General features: G+C 47.3%; 1 protein-coding gene across 1 annotated transcript in view; it reads left to right on the top strand.

The window, feature by feature from the left end:
* INIP (INTS3 and NABP interacting protein) overlaps positions 1–20,379 on the top strand; it is a 65,962-nt gene that overhangs the window by 26,745 nt on the left and 18,838 nt on the right. The window contains exon 2 of the mRNA XM_069238624.1: positions 9,381–9,483. Coding sequence (XP_069094725.1) covers positions 9,381–9,483 — 103 coding nt within the window. The remainder of the gene's footprint in view (positions 1–9,380; positions 9,484–20,379) is intronic.

The following is a 20,379-nucleotide window of genomic DNA, read 5'->3' on the forward strand; positions in this document are numbered from 1 at the left end:
GAACAGAAGGCAGAAGACCACAGAAGAAGATACAGAAAACGAAGAACAGAAGGCAGAAGACCACAGAAGAACACAGAAGAAGATACAGAAAACGAAGAACAGAAGAAGATACAGAAAACGAAGGCAGAAGACCACAGAAGACCACAGAAGAAGATACAGAAAACGAAGAGCAGAAGGCAGAAGACCACAGAAGAAGATACAGAAAACGAAGAACAGAAGGCAGAAGACCACAGAAGAAGATACAGAAAACGAAGAACAGAAGGCAGAAGACCACAGAAGAAGATACAGAAAACGAAGAACAGAAGGCAGAAGACCACAGAAGAAGATAAGGGAGAAGACCACAGAAGAAGATGAGGGAGAAGAAGGGAGAAGACCACAGAAGAAGATGAGGGAGAAGAAGGGAGAAGACCACAGAAGAAGATGAGGGAGAAGAAGGGAGAAGACTGGGAAAAGAAGAGTACAGAAGAAGATTACAGACGAGGAGCGAGGAGGAAGAACAGAGAAGAAGAAAAGGAGCAGGAGAGAGGGTGAGTAGCGCGGGGCAGAGCGAGGGGCTGGGAGGTGAGGGGTACTTACTGTGAGGTGGGTCTCAGGAACTCAGGAACCTGGAGGAGCTGGAGGAGCTGCAGCGGCAGGGGGAGCGACCTACCCTTGGGTCAAGGGTCGCTACCACTGTCGCGCAGCGGCCGCCATATGAGGTAGGAGGGGGGGAGGGGTCAGCTGGGGGCGAATGGGAGCTGGGGGGCGGGGGCGTGCAGGAGGTCGCGGCGGGAAAGCGCGAGGGAGGGGGGGACAGGTAGAGTGAGAAGAGCTGCAGGAGGGGGGTTTAAGGGTGGAGGGGGGTGAGTGTTAGGAGGTTTAGGAGATTAGGGAGAAAGATAGGAGTAGGGTTGTGAAGATAGGGGAGGGGGGGTTGTAGAGGTGGGTGAGAGGTAGAGTGAGAGGATAGGAAGATAGGTAATAGTGGCGGGAAGGGGGGGAGAGATAGAGAAATAGATAGAGAAAATCGATAGAGAGATAGAGAGATAGGTAGATAGGAGGAGGTGGAGAGTGAGAGAGTTAGATAGTGGGATAGAGAGATAGGTATATAGGAGGAGTGAGGGAGATAGATAGCGAACGGGTTAGATAGGGGTGATAGAGAGGGGGGAGGCGAGTGAGGGAGGGGGATGAGGCAGGAGCAGGAGGGCAGGCGCGGGGAGAAGAAGACGGAGGAGGCAGAAGAGCCGAAGGCAGAAGATAGAAGACCGGAAGAACAGGAGACCAGAAGAACACAGAAGAACACAGAAGAACTTTGGCCCTCAACTTGCACTTTTATAGGTACCAGTTATTCATGTAGTGCGTTCTGTAGCATCAAGATTTAGTTTCAAGCTTTTATTAAACAGCTGAAACCTAAGTACTTGCTAGTGTTGGCAAATAATGTTCAGGAATGGGTCAGTTAAACTTGGTTTGTAGACTGTAGTGTTCTTCTGCCCGACTCCTTCTCTTTCTGGCACAAAAGATATTCGATTGGGCTGGTTAATCTTCATTTTCAGAGTCTAGTTTGGCAAACACTGAAGAGGAAGGTCTTAACTGAGATTTTTAAAAATACCTTTTATTGTAGATGAGTGTTCGTTGCAGAAGGTCACATCACAACACAAGGCTGTCGCGTGCGGGAGGACTCTCTGTAATGGAGATTAACTGCTAGTATATTTAGGTATGTCCTTGAGCCCAACAGTCCTCTCAGCTGCATCTTTAGGTTCGTGTTGGAGCTGAATGTTGCAAGATACACCATGTTTTTGTTGCTTGGAATATGTTTTTTTTTCTTTGTATTAACATATGCCCTCTCGCAGTGTATTGCTTGTACTCTCACATATTACATCACTCATGACCTGTTCAATGACTGCATTAACATCCCTAACGACATCCCAAGTGACATCATTGATAGCACTCTGCAGGGCAAGAATCTGTTAGTTTAGGGCATGAGTTATAGCTACTTGACATTACCGTAGCTGGTGAATTTCAGTAATTTTGTTAGTTCGTTATGTTTTAACTGATATTTTCACCTAACTGTACGCCCCTTTAACATTTTTTCAGTGACTTTATCATTTTTTTTTCTCAGTATAAAGTAAGATAATTTTCCAATTCCTACCTGTAATGTTACTCTAACCTTTTGTTTTTTTAGTAATTTTATATATCTTTTCCACTCAGGTCTCAGCAGTTTGCTAGAGCAAATGTTAATAAGCACCACTGCACTTTTGCTGAGTAAATCACATCAATGCGTTTTGGCTTTTCAGCCTTCATCACAAAGCTGCCCACCATATTGTTTACTTAAATACTTTAAGTTGGAAAGACATGAACATAGTAAACTCATTGCCATAAGATACAATAACAGGTGCAATGTTTTGTCATTTATAAACACGTCATACCCACAATATCAATCTGTAAAAAATATGTGCACCGTTACAATTTCATACTAAAATAGTACAATTTCCTTAAATTATCACAATCAACATGATTCAAAGGTGATTGCTGGATTCTTTGGTATACGGCTAGCGGAAATATTTTTTACTCATTCATATGACCCAAAGGGCTACAGCTAGCAGCAAACATCTCCATATTCCATAACACTGATCCGTTAGGCTCAGCTACCGATGATTAGAAAGTCTCTAGCAAGTTGTCATAGGAAATGTTACAAGTTTGTCATGGCTGTCGCTGGCAGAAATGATCCCTCTTTCCACTCAATACTGCCCCAGTAGGCTCTGCGACCAAGTCATATTTTCACTCATTTGATTCAAATGAAAAATCTTCCAAACTAATTTAAAAAATGTGATTGTTCAGTCCATAATCCTAGCCGCCCAGTATTGTTTTGAAAGACACGTATTTAAAAATATATTTAAAAATAACATATTTCAAAAAATGTACAGCAACAATACAATTTAAAATCGGCTATAACAGTGACCGTTCACAAATGAACATATATTTCCTCATCAGTATTGAGACACTGAGGTTTTATAAGCTCTTTTTTTATTTTCCCTAGGTCGTCCTTTTGCACGTTTTGGTACACTGTCAATCACACCGTTCCTTACCAGTATCTTGTCTCTTTTGTGGAAGTTCTGAAAGTGCCAGGCCACTGGGAAGCTAGTGTTGTTATTTCTTACAGCCTTCAAATATTGTAGGATTAATATGTGTACAGGCAGGATTGTGCTTCCTATATGTGTTTTGAGTCAGGGACACGTCAGCATGTAGACTGCAAATTCAGTTTTGCTGTTCAGGACTTTTTTTAATCTTAATTTTCTTGTTGAAAGGAGTTGTGTGGTTTTTTTTTTTTTTTTTTTTTTTTTTTTTTTACTTACTCCAATTCAAAATGCCTTACACTTGGTAAAACCTTCTTTGGGTTTCAGCCATATTCCTTTCTCTTCCTTAACCTCTCTCTTCACCTATTGATCTCTCATTGAATACTCCTTCCCGACTGTAATCTGGGGTCTCCTAGGTACTCTTTCCCGATTATGGAAAAATTCTTAATAAAGTGGCAGTGCTTCTTCAAAATAGATCTAAGTTTCTCATGTTGATTGTGGAAAGTATTGAAGAATCTACATTTATTCTTCTTGTTTCTCCTGTTGGCCCTAAATAGGGCCTCTTTCCTCATACATTTATTCGCCCTACTTCTTGTTGTACTGAGTAACTCTTCCAAAATATATATAGAGCTTTGAATCAACTCTTACTTTTGGGTCTGAAAGAGTGCCATTTACCCTCTGCTTCCATCCATGATGGCATACAGATTGGGACTATGGGTTGCAGCATTTTCCACATAGTTATAGATTTGCTGCATTTACCACATAATCCATCTTTTTATGCAGATTTTAACAAAAATAAAAATTGTTTATAGCCCAAACGGTTCAAAAGTTGATAAAAATGCAGTGGCACATGGTGCCTTGCAGTGAGAGGCTCTTTGAAAAGGTCGACTGGCCACCTTTCTGTTGCTTATTTCTATACTTGGGTGTTAAACTGGTGCCAGTGAGATACAAACAATGCCAAAAGAGTGTTAATTAAAAGTATAAATGACAAAATAATGAAACAGTACTATACCAGAATGATGCCACATTATTATTATACTATATAACTTGCCTTTTCTTGCTGCATAATTCTGACAGCCCTTCCGCATAATTTGGCCCTCTCCTGCCACGTAATTCCAGTAGTCTTGATTATAAGCCAGACCTGTTGGCATTGCCAGTGCTGGTTTTTCTTTTCATTTACAGACTACTTGAGAGTTTATAATCGGAAAAAGAAAGCCGCACGCTGAGAAAAATCTGAGACTAAATGAGCTATTCATGCCTTAATGAGGCAGCTTGAAAGCCTACTTTGTATAAGGAATAAAACACCTCCTCAATCATACATTAAAAATAAATTTTGCAAATCACCTTGAAGTTCTGTGTCTTTTTGAATGAGCTCAGCTTTTAGTCTAATGTCTCTGTATGGCCACGAATTCCTTCCTTGATTTGCAGTATATCTCTCCTCTACTGCTGAAAGTACAATATTTAATGTGTAATGCCATGTGTCTTTTTAGCGGAAGGGAGGAAAACCGATATTACATTACGTTATTGCTAACATTGTACACGGTGCATACAATGATAAGTGCACTTGAATGATGGCGCACAGAGCAGCAAACGCATCTGCTCGTTATACCTCACCCAAACCTATTGGTACTTATTATAACCATAAAGTTGCAAAATAGTTCTCTGGTTAAAAATGGAAATCCATTAGCTGTCCGAGATCCATGAAAGTAATTTGTGGCCGCGTGCCTGTTATTCCAAGAATGCTTTCTCTTAGAAAGTCTGTGTTAGAAGCAGCAAAGGTTAGCGAGTAGGATGAACGTACTGAGAGTTCTAGTCTGTGTTTCCGAGTTGTTCGGATTTGTTGTAATATAACGTTGTATAGGTGGAACTGGTACTTTATACAAAAAGGGCAATTTGGGGATGTTGCCGGCAAATGGCGGACTTGCTAGGAGACCTGCGACGACGGGGTCAGCTCTTATTTCAAGATGCTAAAGACATGGCTATTTGAATAAATAAATGTTCCTCCTCTTTAGGCTGTGAGCACATAGCTGCCATGTGGAGGTTTTCCCCTATATACATGCCTTTGGGTCCTATTTTAGTGCAGTGCAAAAAAAGTCGAGGAAATGATTCTAACGTAGACACTTGTCACGTAAACCCTGCAGAGGCAATTCTAGTTGCCGAGGATCGGCTAGCTGGACGCTGCATTATTGTAGGCAAGGGAGCAGGCCAGAAGTCGAAAGTTCTGAAATTGGAGCATGTGGCTGTCTAAGAGACGTTTCTTTGGTAAAGTGTTTTGTATGTGAATGGGGATGTATAGTCTGTTGAACGAATGATTCGTGCAAGCAGAAGGTGCACTGGAAAAAGTGACACAGTCGGACTCGCAAGAGGAAAACGATTTTGCACGTGTCTCTCGAATTAGAGTGTAGCAGGCGATTGGGAAGTGCAGAATATTAATGTGTTTTGTAGCTAGACCTTAGGGAGTGGTGTTTACAAGAGATGGTCTATGGAAGTAGTAGGCAGTGGGTGGAATGAAAGGGGATAGAACGTGAAAGGACGTTTTGTGAAGGTGATTCATGCTATGGTTTGCTGGCTCAAAAAAAAAAAAAAAAAGCCAGGCGGAAGACTCAAAGGCAAGCACGTACTGCACTAGGTACAATTGCTGTGATGGATATGGCTCAAAACGTGGGGGTAGTTTCTGTCACCGTGGTGAGAGAGGGGCGATAGGGAGTGATGCGTTTTAGAAGTAATGCAAAGGAAGAAAAACAAGTAGAGTGAGTACCCGTTTGTGCTTAGATTAGTCTGCCATTAAGTGTAGCTGGAGCAATTATGCATATGGTTCCAGTGAAGCAAATATAACGACCTGAAATGTGGAACAAGATTGGAACAATTCAGGGAAAAAACAAAGGGTGAAGTGACGTTCTAGTGAGGTGAAAATCTCAGTTTAAATGTAACATTAAAAAAAATAATAATAATAATAACACTCAAATTCCCCAGTTATAGGTATTTCAAGTAACCATAACGCACGCCCTTGCCATGCACTGCTTATGGCCTCACATATTACCACACTTATGACGTTCTGTGACATTATTTATAATATTACTTATGAAAACTGAAATTACATCTTTGATGACAAAACTGTGTATGGTGAGGGTGGGGAAAAAGAGCAGAAAAAATGTTGAGGGGGAAAAATGAGGGTGGAACCTTTAGTATCATGTTACCTTCCTGAAAAAGCTAGTATCTTAACAGGTCCTAGCAGTGGTGCAATGAGGCTCACTGCCCTTGAGCGTCTGACTGGAATTTATTTAGGAAGAGAGCAGAATGTCTGTTAAAGCCCCAGCTGTAATATTCAAGCATCCGCACACTGTTGTGGTGTGTGTCTCCGAAATCACAGGGTTCATCACCCAAGCTACTCAACACAGTAATCTGATTTATTGGTATATAATCCTTTGTGATATGTTTGTTTTTAAAATCTTAAAGTCTAGGTTAGTGATGAAACATGTTTTCAACTTGAAGCTCCTAAAGAGATTTGATTATACATTTATGTCCATTAGCATGGTCACTGCCATGCAAGGACACAATGTTATTCAGTAAAGTACCAATAAAAATACATATTTCTCAAGTCTCAGCTTGATTTTCATCAGCATTGTCTTTGAATCAGGAAGGCCATCACCTTCTGGAAGAAGGGGAACTGCCAACCTGAAGTATGTAAAAAGATTAGGCCTCCTCCCACTTTGTGTCCTTGGCATGTATCATAACAACATAGTAATATCATAGGGCACATAATTGAGAGTGCTGACAGTTTTTTTTTTTTTTTTTTTTTTTTGTATTTATACACCTGAGTGAGGGTAAGTTGTTGGCAGGGGAAGCACTTGCTTGAGCTCATGCAGACTGCTATTATTATGGAGCGATTGTTGTATGTCTTGAACTTGGCAGTAGGAACTCTTTAGTTAGGATTGGGTCTGACTTTAGTTTTAAAATGTGTTTTTGCTTTACTTGTACCTCCAAAGCATTTTTGATGAACCAGCACAAAACTTTGCAATCAAATTGCAAAACTGGCTATGTGTCTGCATTTGTAAGTTTTTGCGCATATCCATGCAGGATTCAAACAAAATTGAGTGTTTTCCATTTTAGCTTCAATAACAACCTTTACTTTCTGCTACAGCAAAAATTGAATTTCACCGAACTTGATATGAAAACCGATCATTACTCTGAGGAGTGACTTTTCTTGGATTGGTGTAAATCCGATCAGTAATTCCTGAGAAATGTAGTTATATAAATGTTGAGTGGTGTTTGAGTGGATGCATTTTGACTGTTAGCTTATGAATGAAAAGGTTTCATGGAGTACACAGTGCATCCCGGCAGCCTTCCAGTCCTGAAGTGGAGTCACAGAACTCAGAGCTATAGACCACTAACAGGTTTTCAGCAAATTCCAGAAATGCAGCTCATTGTTAATGGTATGGAGCTTGGCTGGTAGCTAGTTTCAGGCTTAAGTGAACAGATAAGAGAAGGAGCAACCTTTATTTTCTCGTGTGCCTACGTTTCGGGACCAAAGCCTAATGAGCATGGGATGATTGAAGGGCTCTGGCACGAAGCCCATCAGAAAGATACTGGAGGCCCCAGAGTAGAATGGCCTATTAGCCTAAACCAAGACCTTGAACAGAATCCTCTTCTTGACCAGCAGCCAATGTAGAGTCTTGAGGTGGAACGAGACCGAAGCGCACCAAGAGATTTTCAGGATTAGATACACTGCTGCATTCTGAACAACTTGCAGAAGTTTAATAAAGCGTCTAGGTAGATACAAGTACAACACTTTAACATAGTCCAGTCTCAAGGTGATATGTGGCATGGACCACTGTCTTCCAACAATACAATGGAAGAAGAAGGAACTTTCTTAGGGCACCAAGCAAAACAAACCAGGAACCCAACACTTAGAACACCTCTGCTTGAAAAGATAACTTATTGCCAAATTTAACCCCCAGATTCTTTCCAACTGCAGCAAACTGGGGGAAGCTCACAGCTGCCCCACCATTTAGTTTGGAAGGACCCTAACCGAAGAATTTCGGTTTTTATCTGAATTGAGTTTCAAATTACTTATGATCATTCTATCAGGAAGTGCCCTTAACTAGGCTTTAAATGTTCTTGATCTGCAACAGACTCTTTCTCAAACGAAAGGAGCAGCTGTTTTTCGTCCACATAGGAAACCACTTTAAATCCAGACTACTCAACTAAGGGACCGAGCAGGATAGCATAGATATTGAATAAGTTGGGCTTAGATGAGCCTGTGTCACCCCAAACATCAGTGATTTGGTAGCAGAGGAGAAAGATGTCATCCGAACGGCAGCTCTCTATTTTCCCCCAAAAAAAATTAAAAAATGATCCACCCTAAAGCCTGGCACTCAACCAATATTCCTGAGGCGTTGCAGGAGAATATGATTGGAGATGGTATCAAAGGTTGCTGATTAGTCTATTAATATCTGTTTTTTTTATACTTTGGTCCATTGTCAATTTTATGTAGTCAGATGCTTCCAGTAGGGCCCTCTCAGTTCTGTTTTGGGGCAAAAACCAGATGGACTAGTATGCAGCAGCCTGTATTGCTCAAGAAAATCTGAAAGCTGAGTGTTGATCAGCTTCTCGAGCATTTTGGTTGCTTCCGGGAGGAGAGGCACCTGGCTATAATTGGATAATAGGTGAGGGTCTACAGTTTTTTTTTTTTTTTTTGGTGTGTGTGTGTGAACAGAGGGACCTCTTTCGTCGGCTTCCAGGTTAACTGCACCATTGCAGAATCTAAATAGGTATTGAAAACTTTAACTACTACACAGATGGAAAGCCCCATGTGGTCACGTCCTCAAACAGTACGTGCAGAAGTATCAGAAGCCCGACTGCTGCCATGGTTTGGACAGATGTACTGCATCCAAGTGTAGCTTGTCAGAACACTGAAAGAAACTTTGTTGTGTGATAGTTGAGGATCACAGCTAAAAGACTTTTTAACCAAGTGGTAAATCCTATGCAGGAGATTCGAATAATGTTTGAGATCAGGGAAGGGGCAAGACAGCATTGCAAAGTGAGTGATGCCTTTACTTTGATTGAGACTTAAGTTGTCTGACGAGGGATGGTGCACCAATTAAGAGAACGTAATTTTATCAAGAAGTTGTTGGAAGACAGCACCTGACTTTTCCAAGCACTTGGTAAACTGGGTTGTCCATGTCCGTTGTGCCACACAGTACAATGTAACACGCTTTGCACTTCTACCACAAGAGCAGCTAATGGTGCAATGGATTGATCTATGAGGCTGTGCTTGAGTAGGTATACGTGTTTGAGGTTTATGCATTGTTTTTTCATTCTCTCCAGGCTTTCAGAACAAAAATCGGGTTGCCATCTTGGCTGAACTAGACAAGGAGAAGAAAAAGTTGCTGATGCAGAACCAGTCATCATCCAACAGCCCTGGAGCCAGGTATGGAACAGCTTTTCTCGGGGCCAGTAAATAGATAGTTGTACTAAAAAGTTTTGGAACTATGCGCTTTTCCTGTATAGTCTGTAGTAGTGTAGTTAGGGAATCATTAATCGCATCCAGAAAATGGAATTTGACCACATTGTGGTCAGGATGATCTGACAGCAGTTTGCTATTTAACTGCCTTTAAGGGGTGATAACTTCCAATGTAGACTCCATAGTTACGTTTCTCATGTGTTTGTTCAGTAAAAAAAAAAATGCAAATGCAATCTGTTCTGCTGTAGAGTGCAAACAAGCTGCATTCGAGCAGTTTTATTCCAGAAATGGGTTTCCACCTGTTTACAGGGAATCATCCGCCCGGTGTCCTGCACATTGTTACACCACATACCTGTCAGTGTCTCACTGGCGCCTGCACACATCGTGTGTGCTTTTCTCAGCAGCTGCCTTCATACTGCATGTTGGCTTTGGGTGATGGAACCCTCTACCCACATTCCTGCCTCCAAATGCTTAACAGCAATGGCGGTATGATTAATTTTGTCGGAGACCTCCACAACTGCAGGAGAACCCCCTGACCAGAGATGAGCGGGGACAGCAGGAAGGTGGAGCAATCAGCGAGCCACCTCACAGGATACACCCTCACAGGAATGAGACCATAGACACAAACTCCAACCCCAGGAGGGAAAAGTGCAGCAGAACCAGATTTGAGGAACACAGAGGCATACCTCTGAAAAAAAAAAAATAGCCAAAGGCTGACAGCTGTCACTCACCAGGCAGGGAGAAGCAACACTCCGGCGGCCATCCACACTCCCACCGGACCCCAGCACCCAAAAGCAGCTGCAATCCAGGACTAACATGGAAAGGAGCGTACTAGAAAAGGAGGACCCAAGAAGGGGAAGCAGGGGGGACACCGAGCCAGTGAGCCCACCCCTTCCCAGGTCACCAAAGGCCAAGGCCGGCCCTACCCAGCCCCAGTATTGTAAGGCTCCCCACAAAGGAGTCCCCAGTGAGGCAAATGGGCCACAGGACCCACACACAAAAAACCACAGCTGCCAAAAAACAAAGGACAAGACGAGGGCATCAAATGTCCGCAGACCGAGAAGAAACCTAGCGACCGCCAGTCCGCATTCAACCCAGGGATTCAAGGAAACGTAATGACGGAGAGCATTACACTCATGGGCACCCAAGCGCGAAAAGAGGGAATTGATAAGGAAGACAGGAAGCTACCATGACACCAGAAAACCCATGCACACACCTGAGCCCCCACCCCAGGCAGAGGGAAGGCAGCACCACTCCTCCTCCACCGCCCCCCAACCCCTGAAAATACTGAACCTGCTGAGGTTAACTAGGCTGGTCGCACACCAAGTAGAGGAAGTATCCAGAGGGACCCCATCAGGCCGGAGGAACCAAGTGTCCACAACGCACCTTAGGGGGCTCAAACACCGGGTAGACCCTAGTCTTACCCACTGACCAGGATTCGGGACACCATGCCATGGCAGCCCCTCAGAAAGATGAGCAGCTGATCAGAGCCTTAAACAGACAGGGCCAAAAACACAGGTGCCCCTGATACCCCCTGTAAGCCTCCAGGCAGACTGGGATCTGGAAGGAGAAAGGGGAAGCACACCGACTCAGTGAAACAGGGTCATAGATAGCAAAGACGAGCAGCCAACCCTGCACGGACCCTGAATATAGAAAGAAGGCACATCTCACCTGCATGACCAAAGCAAGCCCCCAGCACCTCCATACCAAGCCAGGCCCAGGAGAGCAGGGAGCCTGAAGTGCTGGCGGGACCAGACGGGCTGGACCTTCCCAGACCTGTGGTGCTTCCTCCGGGATGTATGCGTACTCTGTGCCTCAAGGGTGTAAGGCAACCCGAGGATGTGGGGCTGCTGCACATGATGGTCGACCACAAATGGTCAGAGGGAACCCAAAGCAGTGGAACAGCTATCGTGGCATGGCACCCAAAGCTCTCGACCTAGACTGAAAAAGTACGTCCATCAGTATATGTGCCGAGCGTGAAAGGTGAATGGTGATAAACTAGACTTATGTGTGAAAAGTTGCCATTGGACCAGAGCCACTTGCCAAAAAAGAGAAGCCAGGCTGCCCGTACCTCGAAAAGCGGAAACAAATATACTCTACATATATCCCTAAAGCTCCAACAGGCAGGCCGATGTGATCCACAAAGAACAACAGGAATGCAGAGATCGCATGCACAGTCCCTAGGACGCTCATGGTCAATTGAAACTAGAAATCAAATGGGCTGCAACATCTCCACAACATGGGAAACCTCTGCTATGTGGTACATGCCAAAACCAGCAAAAACCTGCTTGAAATGGCCCAGAATAAGGAGCCGACACACACCCACCTCACCGCAAAGATCTTGGAACTGAAGGGGTGGGAGGCAAAAATCAGCCGAGGGAGCACCCCACCTCATCCACCAGATGCGCATGAGCACAAAGAAATCGGTGCTCCAATGCAGTCCTGCAGCAATGCCGATCCATGGCAGAGCAAAAAAGCCACTGCATGATCACTGGCTTCCAAGCGTCACCCCACAAGCCCAGCAGGCAGGGCGGCACCAAATCCTCCAGCCGCCACCTCTGCCCGGCTGAGATGGCAGCCAGGGAAGACTCCCACAGAGTGCCCAAGCCACGTAGGAGCAACCTCCTATTCCTTGTCCTCATCATCCTGTCGGCAGACAGATAAAAAGAACAGACCGAATGCTGGGTAGGTACGCCTAATGTGCTCCCAGAGGGAGGGTAGTGTCCCCAGTATTCCTTGTTCTCTTTTTCTCCTCTCTATCTCAGTGAGATAGGTGTATTTCACTTGTAATGAATGGGACGAGGACAGAAGGGACCTGTAGGTAATGTAAAGCGCTCTGGTAGCCTACAATGGGATGAATAGCCCTATAAAAAGCCTTAATAAAAATGAAAAGGGTGTAATTTAAATCATTATTAATATAATCCCTCAGAGGCCGGAGCTGGGTGAGTGAATATGGTGGCTGCCTGAAATGAGAGCTCCGGTTCGGCCTGCCAAAAATCCTGACCCTGCACTGGCTGAAGAGGGCCCCTGCCAACTGGAGGAGGGGTTGGGGGCCTGCTGACATGAGACCACGAGGGGCGGTGTAACCCGAGCACCAGAGGACCGCCTGGGTGACTGGTGCAGCTGGAGCGGCCTGTTCGGGAGCAGACAGGATCTGACCTCTGCCCATCTTTGGCTGCTCAGGTGCTGGACCTGCCTGCCGGCAGCAGGAGGAGGCAGACCACGGACAAGAAGACTGTGCTGCCCCCTCCTCCCGAGGGGTGCGGCGGGGCCACGCTGGGCCGCAAAGTAGGAGGAGAACATGATCATGGAGTGGAGCACACTCGTGGGCCCCACAGTCGCCACAGGTTGTGCGGGTGGAGGGCTTGAGCTGAGGGGGCTTGGGGCCTGGCTGGTTCTGAGCCGACTGCTGCCACTTGGGAGGGGGTAGGAGGGGGAGCAATGCCTAAGTGGGGGGTGGCCCCAGCTGGTGGCCCAGGCTTGGACTGAACTACTGTGGAGCTGAGCCTGCCATTGACTGGAATGCCGAGGGGGTGCTGGGGTACCCCGGGGGTGTGGGCCTCACCCTGGTCGTGGCGGGCGGGAGGCCTTGGAGTCCTGTCGCAGGATTGAGGAGTGCGGGCTTGAACCCACCAAAGCGGAATATTCTCCTGCACTGGAACTCTGGCCTACCAGACTGTGGAGAGGTGGCTGATGAGGGGGGTCCGCAGAGTGGAGTGCTTTTGCTGAGATGGACCCTCCATTCCCTGTGGTGTCACTGGAGAAGTCTGGTGGCACGCACTCTGCGGTGGCCGTGTACCCGGGGGGTGGAGGCTCTGACATTTGTATTAATCAGGCCACTGTTAGACCTGCTGCGCCAAGTGCCCTGTGTGCTGCCTCGACCCAGTGGGAGCTGGAGCCCGTGACAGGGCCTCTTTTTGTCCTGGAACCTGCCTTTGTACAAGGTAATCCTGACCCCACACTTAGCGGCTGGCACGCGTTCATCATGGAGAAGGCCCGGCTTAAATCACAGGGTCAAGGCCTGGCTACCGCTGACCCGGGCCACCTATGGCCGGACAGAGAAACAAGGGAAGGGCCTGCAAAATCCCCCCCCCCCACCCCAAACATGCAAGGTACCCTGAAAAAGATCCTAGGACCATCGAGGACACTAAATCAACCTTCAGCTGAGAGATAGGCAAAGTGTCGGCCGAACTAAGCACCTACGCACTGACCATCGTTAGTTGACTGATAGGGTGAAGGATGCAGAAGAGGTGCTGGAGGATCTGCGACCTGCTCACCAAGCAATGAAATCCCAACTTGCCCAGCTCACAGAGCGGATTCAAAAACTTTAATACAGAGTTGAAAATGCTGAGGGCTGCAGCAGACGTAATAACATGCGTATTGTGGGGCTTCCCGAAAATACAGAAGGGCCGGTCGCAGTGAATTACATGGAACAATGGCTGTGATCGATCATGAAAAACTGACCCCTTTCGCCGTTTCTTTGCACTGGAAAGGGCGCACCACGTGCCGGCCTGTCCACCAGGGAGGCTGCCAAGGCAGATAGTGGTCAAACTCCTACACTACAGGGACCGTGACCTCCTGCAGCAAAAGGCAAGAGAGGAGGGACCGTTGGAAGTGGGGGGTGCCAGGGTCACCCTGTTCCCTGATTTCACAGTGGTTGTCCAGGCCAAACGTACCACCTTCACTGTGGTGAAACCAGTACTGCGTGATGAGGGAATCCGATACTTGTTGATGATTCCATCAAAACCGAAGATCATGCTAGAAGGCCGAACCCAGTGTTGCCAAGACCTGGAAAAAGCTTGGGCCTGGCTGGAGACGTACCAGACAGAGCAAAGAACGAGGACCCTGGCCCATCCCGGTGCTGAGGTAAGGAGCGGTGTACACAAGATTTAGTAGGAATTACCTGAGTGACGAAACAGACTCTGCGGCAGACAAGCCAAGGGAAGAAAGCAGTCCTGCGGGCGGTGGCCTCCCTGTCATAGGGGGGCCTTTCAGAAGGTGAGCCTTGGGCCTGACCGGGGCTCCCCGGTGAAGGGAGAATCCACAGATGATGATTGTGACTAGCAACATGGAAGGGCTTCCCCGAGTGACATCCCAGATGACATTACTTGATGAGATGGGGCCCTGCCCTTGGACTGAGGTCATGAGCTCACCTGCTCCGTGGGAGACGACCCTGATGCTTTTGACGACCGCCCCCGATCACCTGCTGGCTTCTTCAGCTGGAAAATGGTAATGAATCGTTACACACTGGTTTATATCGTTTGGATGTTCAGCGGTTGCTCGACTGTTCTATGGGATGCTTTTATTTTAACTGTTTTAACCCGTGGTTATTGGAAAGACACTGTGATGCTGGGGGGTCCTATGGGAGGACATGGGGTGTTGGGGGATCATGATACAGGCCACGCCTGTTCATGGGTATGGCGGACACACATTTTCATCTTAAAATAATATCCTGAAATATCAGGGGATTGGGCTCGGTGGCCAAATGTCATAAAATTCTCTCGTACATGAAACGTAGCATAGCAAGGGGGAGCATATTACCATGCTGCAGTAATCGCACCTCACCCAGGTAGAAGTAGAACACCTCCAAAGGCGCTGGCGGGGGCAGATATTCGGAACCATATACTTTGCATATGCAAGTGGGTGGCAATCTGGGTAAGAGCAGGGGTGCCCTTCGAGGCCCTCTGTGGAGGTGGAGAAAAAAGGTTGTTGTGTACTGGTGGGGGGGGGCAGGCGCCTCTTTGGCAAGCCTGTAGTGTTGGGTAGTATATATGCACCAAACCAAGAGCAGATTCCCCTTCTACACTCTGTGTCTGCCCACCTGACAAGATTCATTGACATCCTGTTCCTTATAGGGGAAGATTTTAACAGGGTACTGGACCCCCTCATAAACGTCTCAACTGCGCCACTGCAGGGTGCAGCGACTGTGAGGGTAGCAGCGGGCTTGACAAACTGGATAACTCAGTGGCACATGGTGGATATATGGCGTCTCCAACACCCCTTGGACAGATTATTCATATTATTCCCACCTCTACCACGTGCAGACAAGAATAGACCGTTCTTCCTCCCTTAATGGTATGGTAAAACAGATGGAATACCTTGGTCGGACCATTTCTGATCACAGCCCCCTGCTCCTCTCCTTACAAACAGAGGCCCGTCTGCTGGTCCGGAGCTGGTGGCTGCATTATAGAGGACGAAGTGTTGCAGGAGGCACTGCTGACCAGCCTGTCTGAATACCTGTTGACAAACCCAGGAACAACATCTAGCCGGGGCATTGAGTGGGAAACCTTAAAAGTGGTATTGAGGGTACATTGCTTGGGACAAAAGGCCGGCATTAGACGGGACCTTGAGCTGGACATCTTACGTCTGGAGTCCACTCTACATCAGTGTGACTGTGACCTTGACGGCACTCCTGGGGCACACATGAGATTATTAGAGAACAGGGAATTCTATAAAATTGCACTGGAGCACCTCCGATGCCCTGATTAGAAGAAGTATATTGGTAGGGTACATGAGGAGGAGTAGGGGCGGGCGGGAAAGTTACTGGCCTGGTTGATTTGCCCGGGGACAGGGGTGGGGGGCTCTGATTACCAGATTGGTCACTGCAGAGGGTACCACGCTCTACTCACCTATACAAATAAACACAGAATTTATGACCTACTACATGTCACTGTACTGCCCCTTACAACTAGCCGTGCCTGATGGTTCAGAGGGCTTCTTGGCTGTCCTCCCTCAGAGTGTGCTTGCAGAGACTGACAGGGATACGCTGGGGACAGTACTGACAGTAGAGGAGGTCAAGGCAGCCATAACGACCCTGGCGTCAGTTAAGATCCCAGGCTCAGACTGCTTACCCCCAGAGTTCTATAAATTATGCAAAGGAACTCTGGCACCACAGCTTGTGGAGATGTATACTGAGGCCTACATGGCTAAGGTGTTACCAGCCTTAACCCAGGAAGCCATTGTGGTACAGCTGCCTAAATCTACGCAAGCGCGGATGTAAAAGCCGCTGTCCATGCTGAATACAGATTTCAAGATACTAAGGAAAGCCCTTGCTTCTAGACTGGTGCCCCACATGTGCACTCTGATACATAGTGACCAGAATGGATTTATATCCTCATGGGGCGGCACTTCTCATAACTTCCGTAGGCTCTACTCCCTCCTCTATGACTCCATGCATTCCCCGAGCCCGACAGACATGATTGTCTCAGAAGACCCGGAGAAGGCCTTCGACACCGTGAGCTGGAAGTTTCTTGGGGGGCACCATGATACAGATGGGACTGGGGTATGCCTGGGGAGAGTGGGTCAAGTTACTGTACTCGCACCATACTGCAAGGGTTAAGACGGGACAGTGATCTTCAGTAGCTATGAGATACATAGACCTAGCAGGGATGCCCGCTGTCGCCACTACTCTTTGCTATAGCTATTGAACCCTTGGCAGGGAAACTCAGAGCAATGGGACAGGACTGGGTAATATACAGGAATGGGAAGTTTCATATAATCTCCTTATATGCAGACGAACTCCTAATATAGCTCGGAGGCGGGACGAGAACGCTGGCACAGGTGTTTGACCTGCTGGATGATTTTGACGTTTGCTCAGGCCTCTGCTTGAACCGCAGGAAGACTAGCATATTTCTGATGAGCCACAGCATAGCCTGCCCAGTCTCCTGCCCGGTGGATGTCACCTGGGCACCCCATGCGTTCCGATATCTGGGTATTCAGGTCTACCATGACCATCGGGATCTCCGGGAGGGCCATGTGAGGAAGGCGCTTTGGGCGCTATGGTCTGTTGTCGCCTTTTGGTGCTCCCTTCGCTGACCTATTATGGCGTGTTCAGGTTGCTGGACATACTGGTTCGGGAATTGTTGCGGGATGGTGGACGTCAGTGAGTGGCCCTGGCCACTCTTCGTCTGCCACCGGAGGCAGGGGTCTTGGGTTACCCGATTTTGACCTCTACTTTTGGCAGCACAACTGCAATGGCCTACACAATGGCTAGGCAAGGTGGACCTTGCTGAGATCGCACCCGCCAAAGGACACGGATCAGAGTAGTCTTCTGTCCATAATACTGAAACCTAGCCTTCGGTGCCCCCGACAGGGGGTGCTACAGGCATCAGCCCTGGCTGGCTTGCTGGCGGAGGACACTTGAGACAACAAAGACCAGGGCTCCATACACGGAGACAGCTACATCACTAGTTGGCGGCAAGGATACAAACGTTGGGCGAGATGCACTGCCAGGGAATTTTGATCCCATTTGGCGACCTGGTGGAACGGACTGGCTTACTTAAGGCAATTTGTGACATATGAAGCAGTAGCGAGGGCTATTGGGGACCTCTGGGGAGTAGCGCCAGTGAAACAGACTTTCATGTGGTCCGTCAGACTGTGCTGTCCATCGGAAATGGTTCTCATCTTGTCTCCTGGTTATATAAAGCATTGCTCGGACCGATGCACAGTCCATTAGTTAGCCTCCTGACTAAATGGAAGACTGATCTGAACAGGACCCTCACTGACACAGAGTGGAAAAAGATGTTAGCTTATACTCCCACAGTATCCAGAAAGAAACGACTTAAATATATATATCCAGTATAATTATACCCATAGGACCTATCTAACCCCACATCGGATTAGGCTTATATATGGGGGGGGTGAACTGTCCCCGGTGTGGACTACAGGACGCAGACTTTAGTCATACGACCTGGGGATATCCGACTCTTCAAGAGTTTTGGGATGGGGTCATACACAAACTTAATCGGGTACTACATGGAAGCTTTGAAAACTCCATGGCGTCCTGCTTTTGGGGATTGTACAGCAGGCCCTGCCCCAGAAGGTTGGTAACAGGTTTATGGACCTGCCTTGATCCTGGCTAAACACAGGATATCTTCAACTTGGAAGCAGAGTAGAGGTCCAAAACTCACCACCTGGGATAGAGATGTGATACGCTGGGCAAGAGCAGAAGAGAGAGCCCTGGGACGGGAGGAGAGTAAAGGGATCAGACGCAAGCCAATAGCCCCTCAGTGGTCTGAAGTAATAGATGAGTGGGAAGCGTTGGGTTCGGAGGAGAACTCCGGCTTCAGTGACACCTCAGAGAATGAAGACTGGGTCAGGATGTGAGAAGGGCGTGGATGGAGCTAGTGTACCCACTAGGGACATACAGGACAGTTGCTCTGGGTGCCTGGTGTCCCATGGACATCCCCCTCCCCACCCTCTGGCCTCCCCACACCGCTATTACAATCAATAATACGTAGTTGACATAATGTGCTTAGACATGGATACTTACAACACATAGTAGTGCCTCCACCACGGGTCAGTTTCCAGTTCTCAGTTTTTAACTTTTATGTTTGTTTAGTTCCATACACTGGGCACAACTCATCTAACCTAGACCACAACACGGAATATTCTCCCAGAGGGTAGGAGCATCCCAACTCTACCCGAACCATAGAAACCAATAAACCAACCTGAAGCAGATTAACAAAAAGTATACCCAGCATACAGTGGATACACATGATACCTACTGAACAATAAACCTGATGTACAAGACATTATGCTGTACTTGTGCATATAAATGAGACATATATGTATATATATATATATATGTTCGATGGCATATGTTGCTGCAGATACACATGTTTTGCACAGTCCGCTGCCTGGTGTTGGGCTCGGAGTATTACAAGTTGTTTTTCTTCGAAGAAGTCTTTTTTGGTCACGGGACCGAAGGACTCCTCCCTCTTCGGCTCCATTGCGCATGGGCGTCGACTCCATCTTAGATTGTTTTTTTCCGCTGTCGGGTTCGGACGTATTCCTTTTCGCTCCGTGTTTCGGTTCGGAAAGTTAGTCAGAATCTCGGAAGAAAGCGTCGGTATTGTTCCGTTCGGTATCGGGATAGGTGGGTACATCGACACCGATCATCGGAAGACTTTGGGGTAGCTTCGATTCCCCCATCGGGGCCTGGTCGGCCCGACCGCGTGCGACATCGAAGCCGATGGAACGGACCCCGTTTCGTTTCTGCCCAAAATGTCACAGTAAGTATCCTTATACAGATCAGCACTTGGTCTGTAACTTGTGCTTGTCCCCCGAGCACAAGGAGGATACCTGTGAGGCCTGTCGAGCCTTCCGGTCCAGAAAAACACTCCGGGACCGAAGAACCAGGCGTCTACAAATGGCGTCCACGCCAACAAAACAACGTTTCGACGACGAAGAAGAAACATTCTCGGTTCCGGAATCAGAATCCGGAGACTCCGACGTCGAACAACAGCAACAAACAGTGAGTAAGACGTCGAAAATTAAAACCATCGAGAAGACAAAAGCCCAGGGGACGCCACTGCCAACAGGCCATGGCTCGACCCATAAAACCGGCGACCCGTCGAAGGCGCCGAAAAAGGGCACGCCCATAGCGAAGACACCCGACTCCGGTCGAGGGACCGCCATGGAGCAACCTCGGAGCCGAGAGAGCGGCTCCAAGAGGCAAAAACAAGATGCCGGCACCGAAAAACGTCGGCACCGAGACACACTGCCGAAAGCCACAAAAATTCTGTCGGTGCCGAAGCCGAAAAAAGATTCTCTCTCGGCGCCGAAAAGTTCCACACCTTCATCCTACACAGAGGAACAAGGAATAAGTGGCCAGATGCACAGATTTGGACAAGAGCTCCAAAGTGTAGAATCAGACTACACACAAAAGAGACTGTACCTCCAGCAAGACACAGGGAAGATATCAACCCTTCCCCCAATAATGAGGAAAAGAAGGATCGGACTTCTCAAGGATGACGCACAACCACAAGCCAAAGTGGTTAAAAAAGTCACGCCTCCGCCCTCTCCACCACAACAGGCATCGCCGGCACAAACACCGCCACAAATGCACTCACCAGCGCAAAC

This window comes from Pleurodeles waltl, chromosome 1_2, assembly GCF_031143425.1.
Source record: "Pleurodeles waltl isolate 20211129_DDA chromosome 1_2, aPleWal1.hap1.20221129, whole genome shotgun sequence".
NCBI classification, from domain to species: domain Eukaryota; kingdom Metazoa; phylum Chordata; class Amphibia; order Caudata; family Salamandridae; genus Pleurodeles; species Pleurodeles waltl.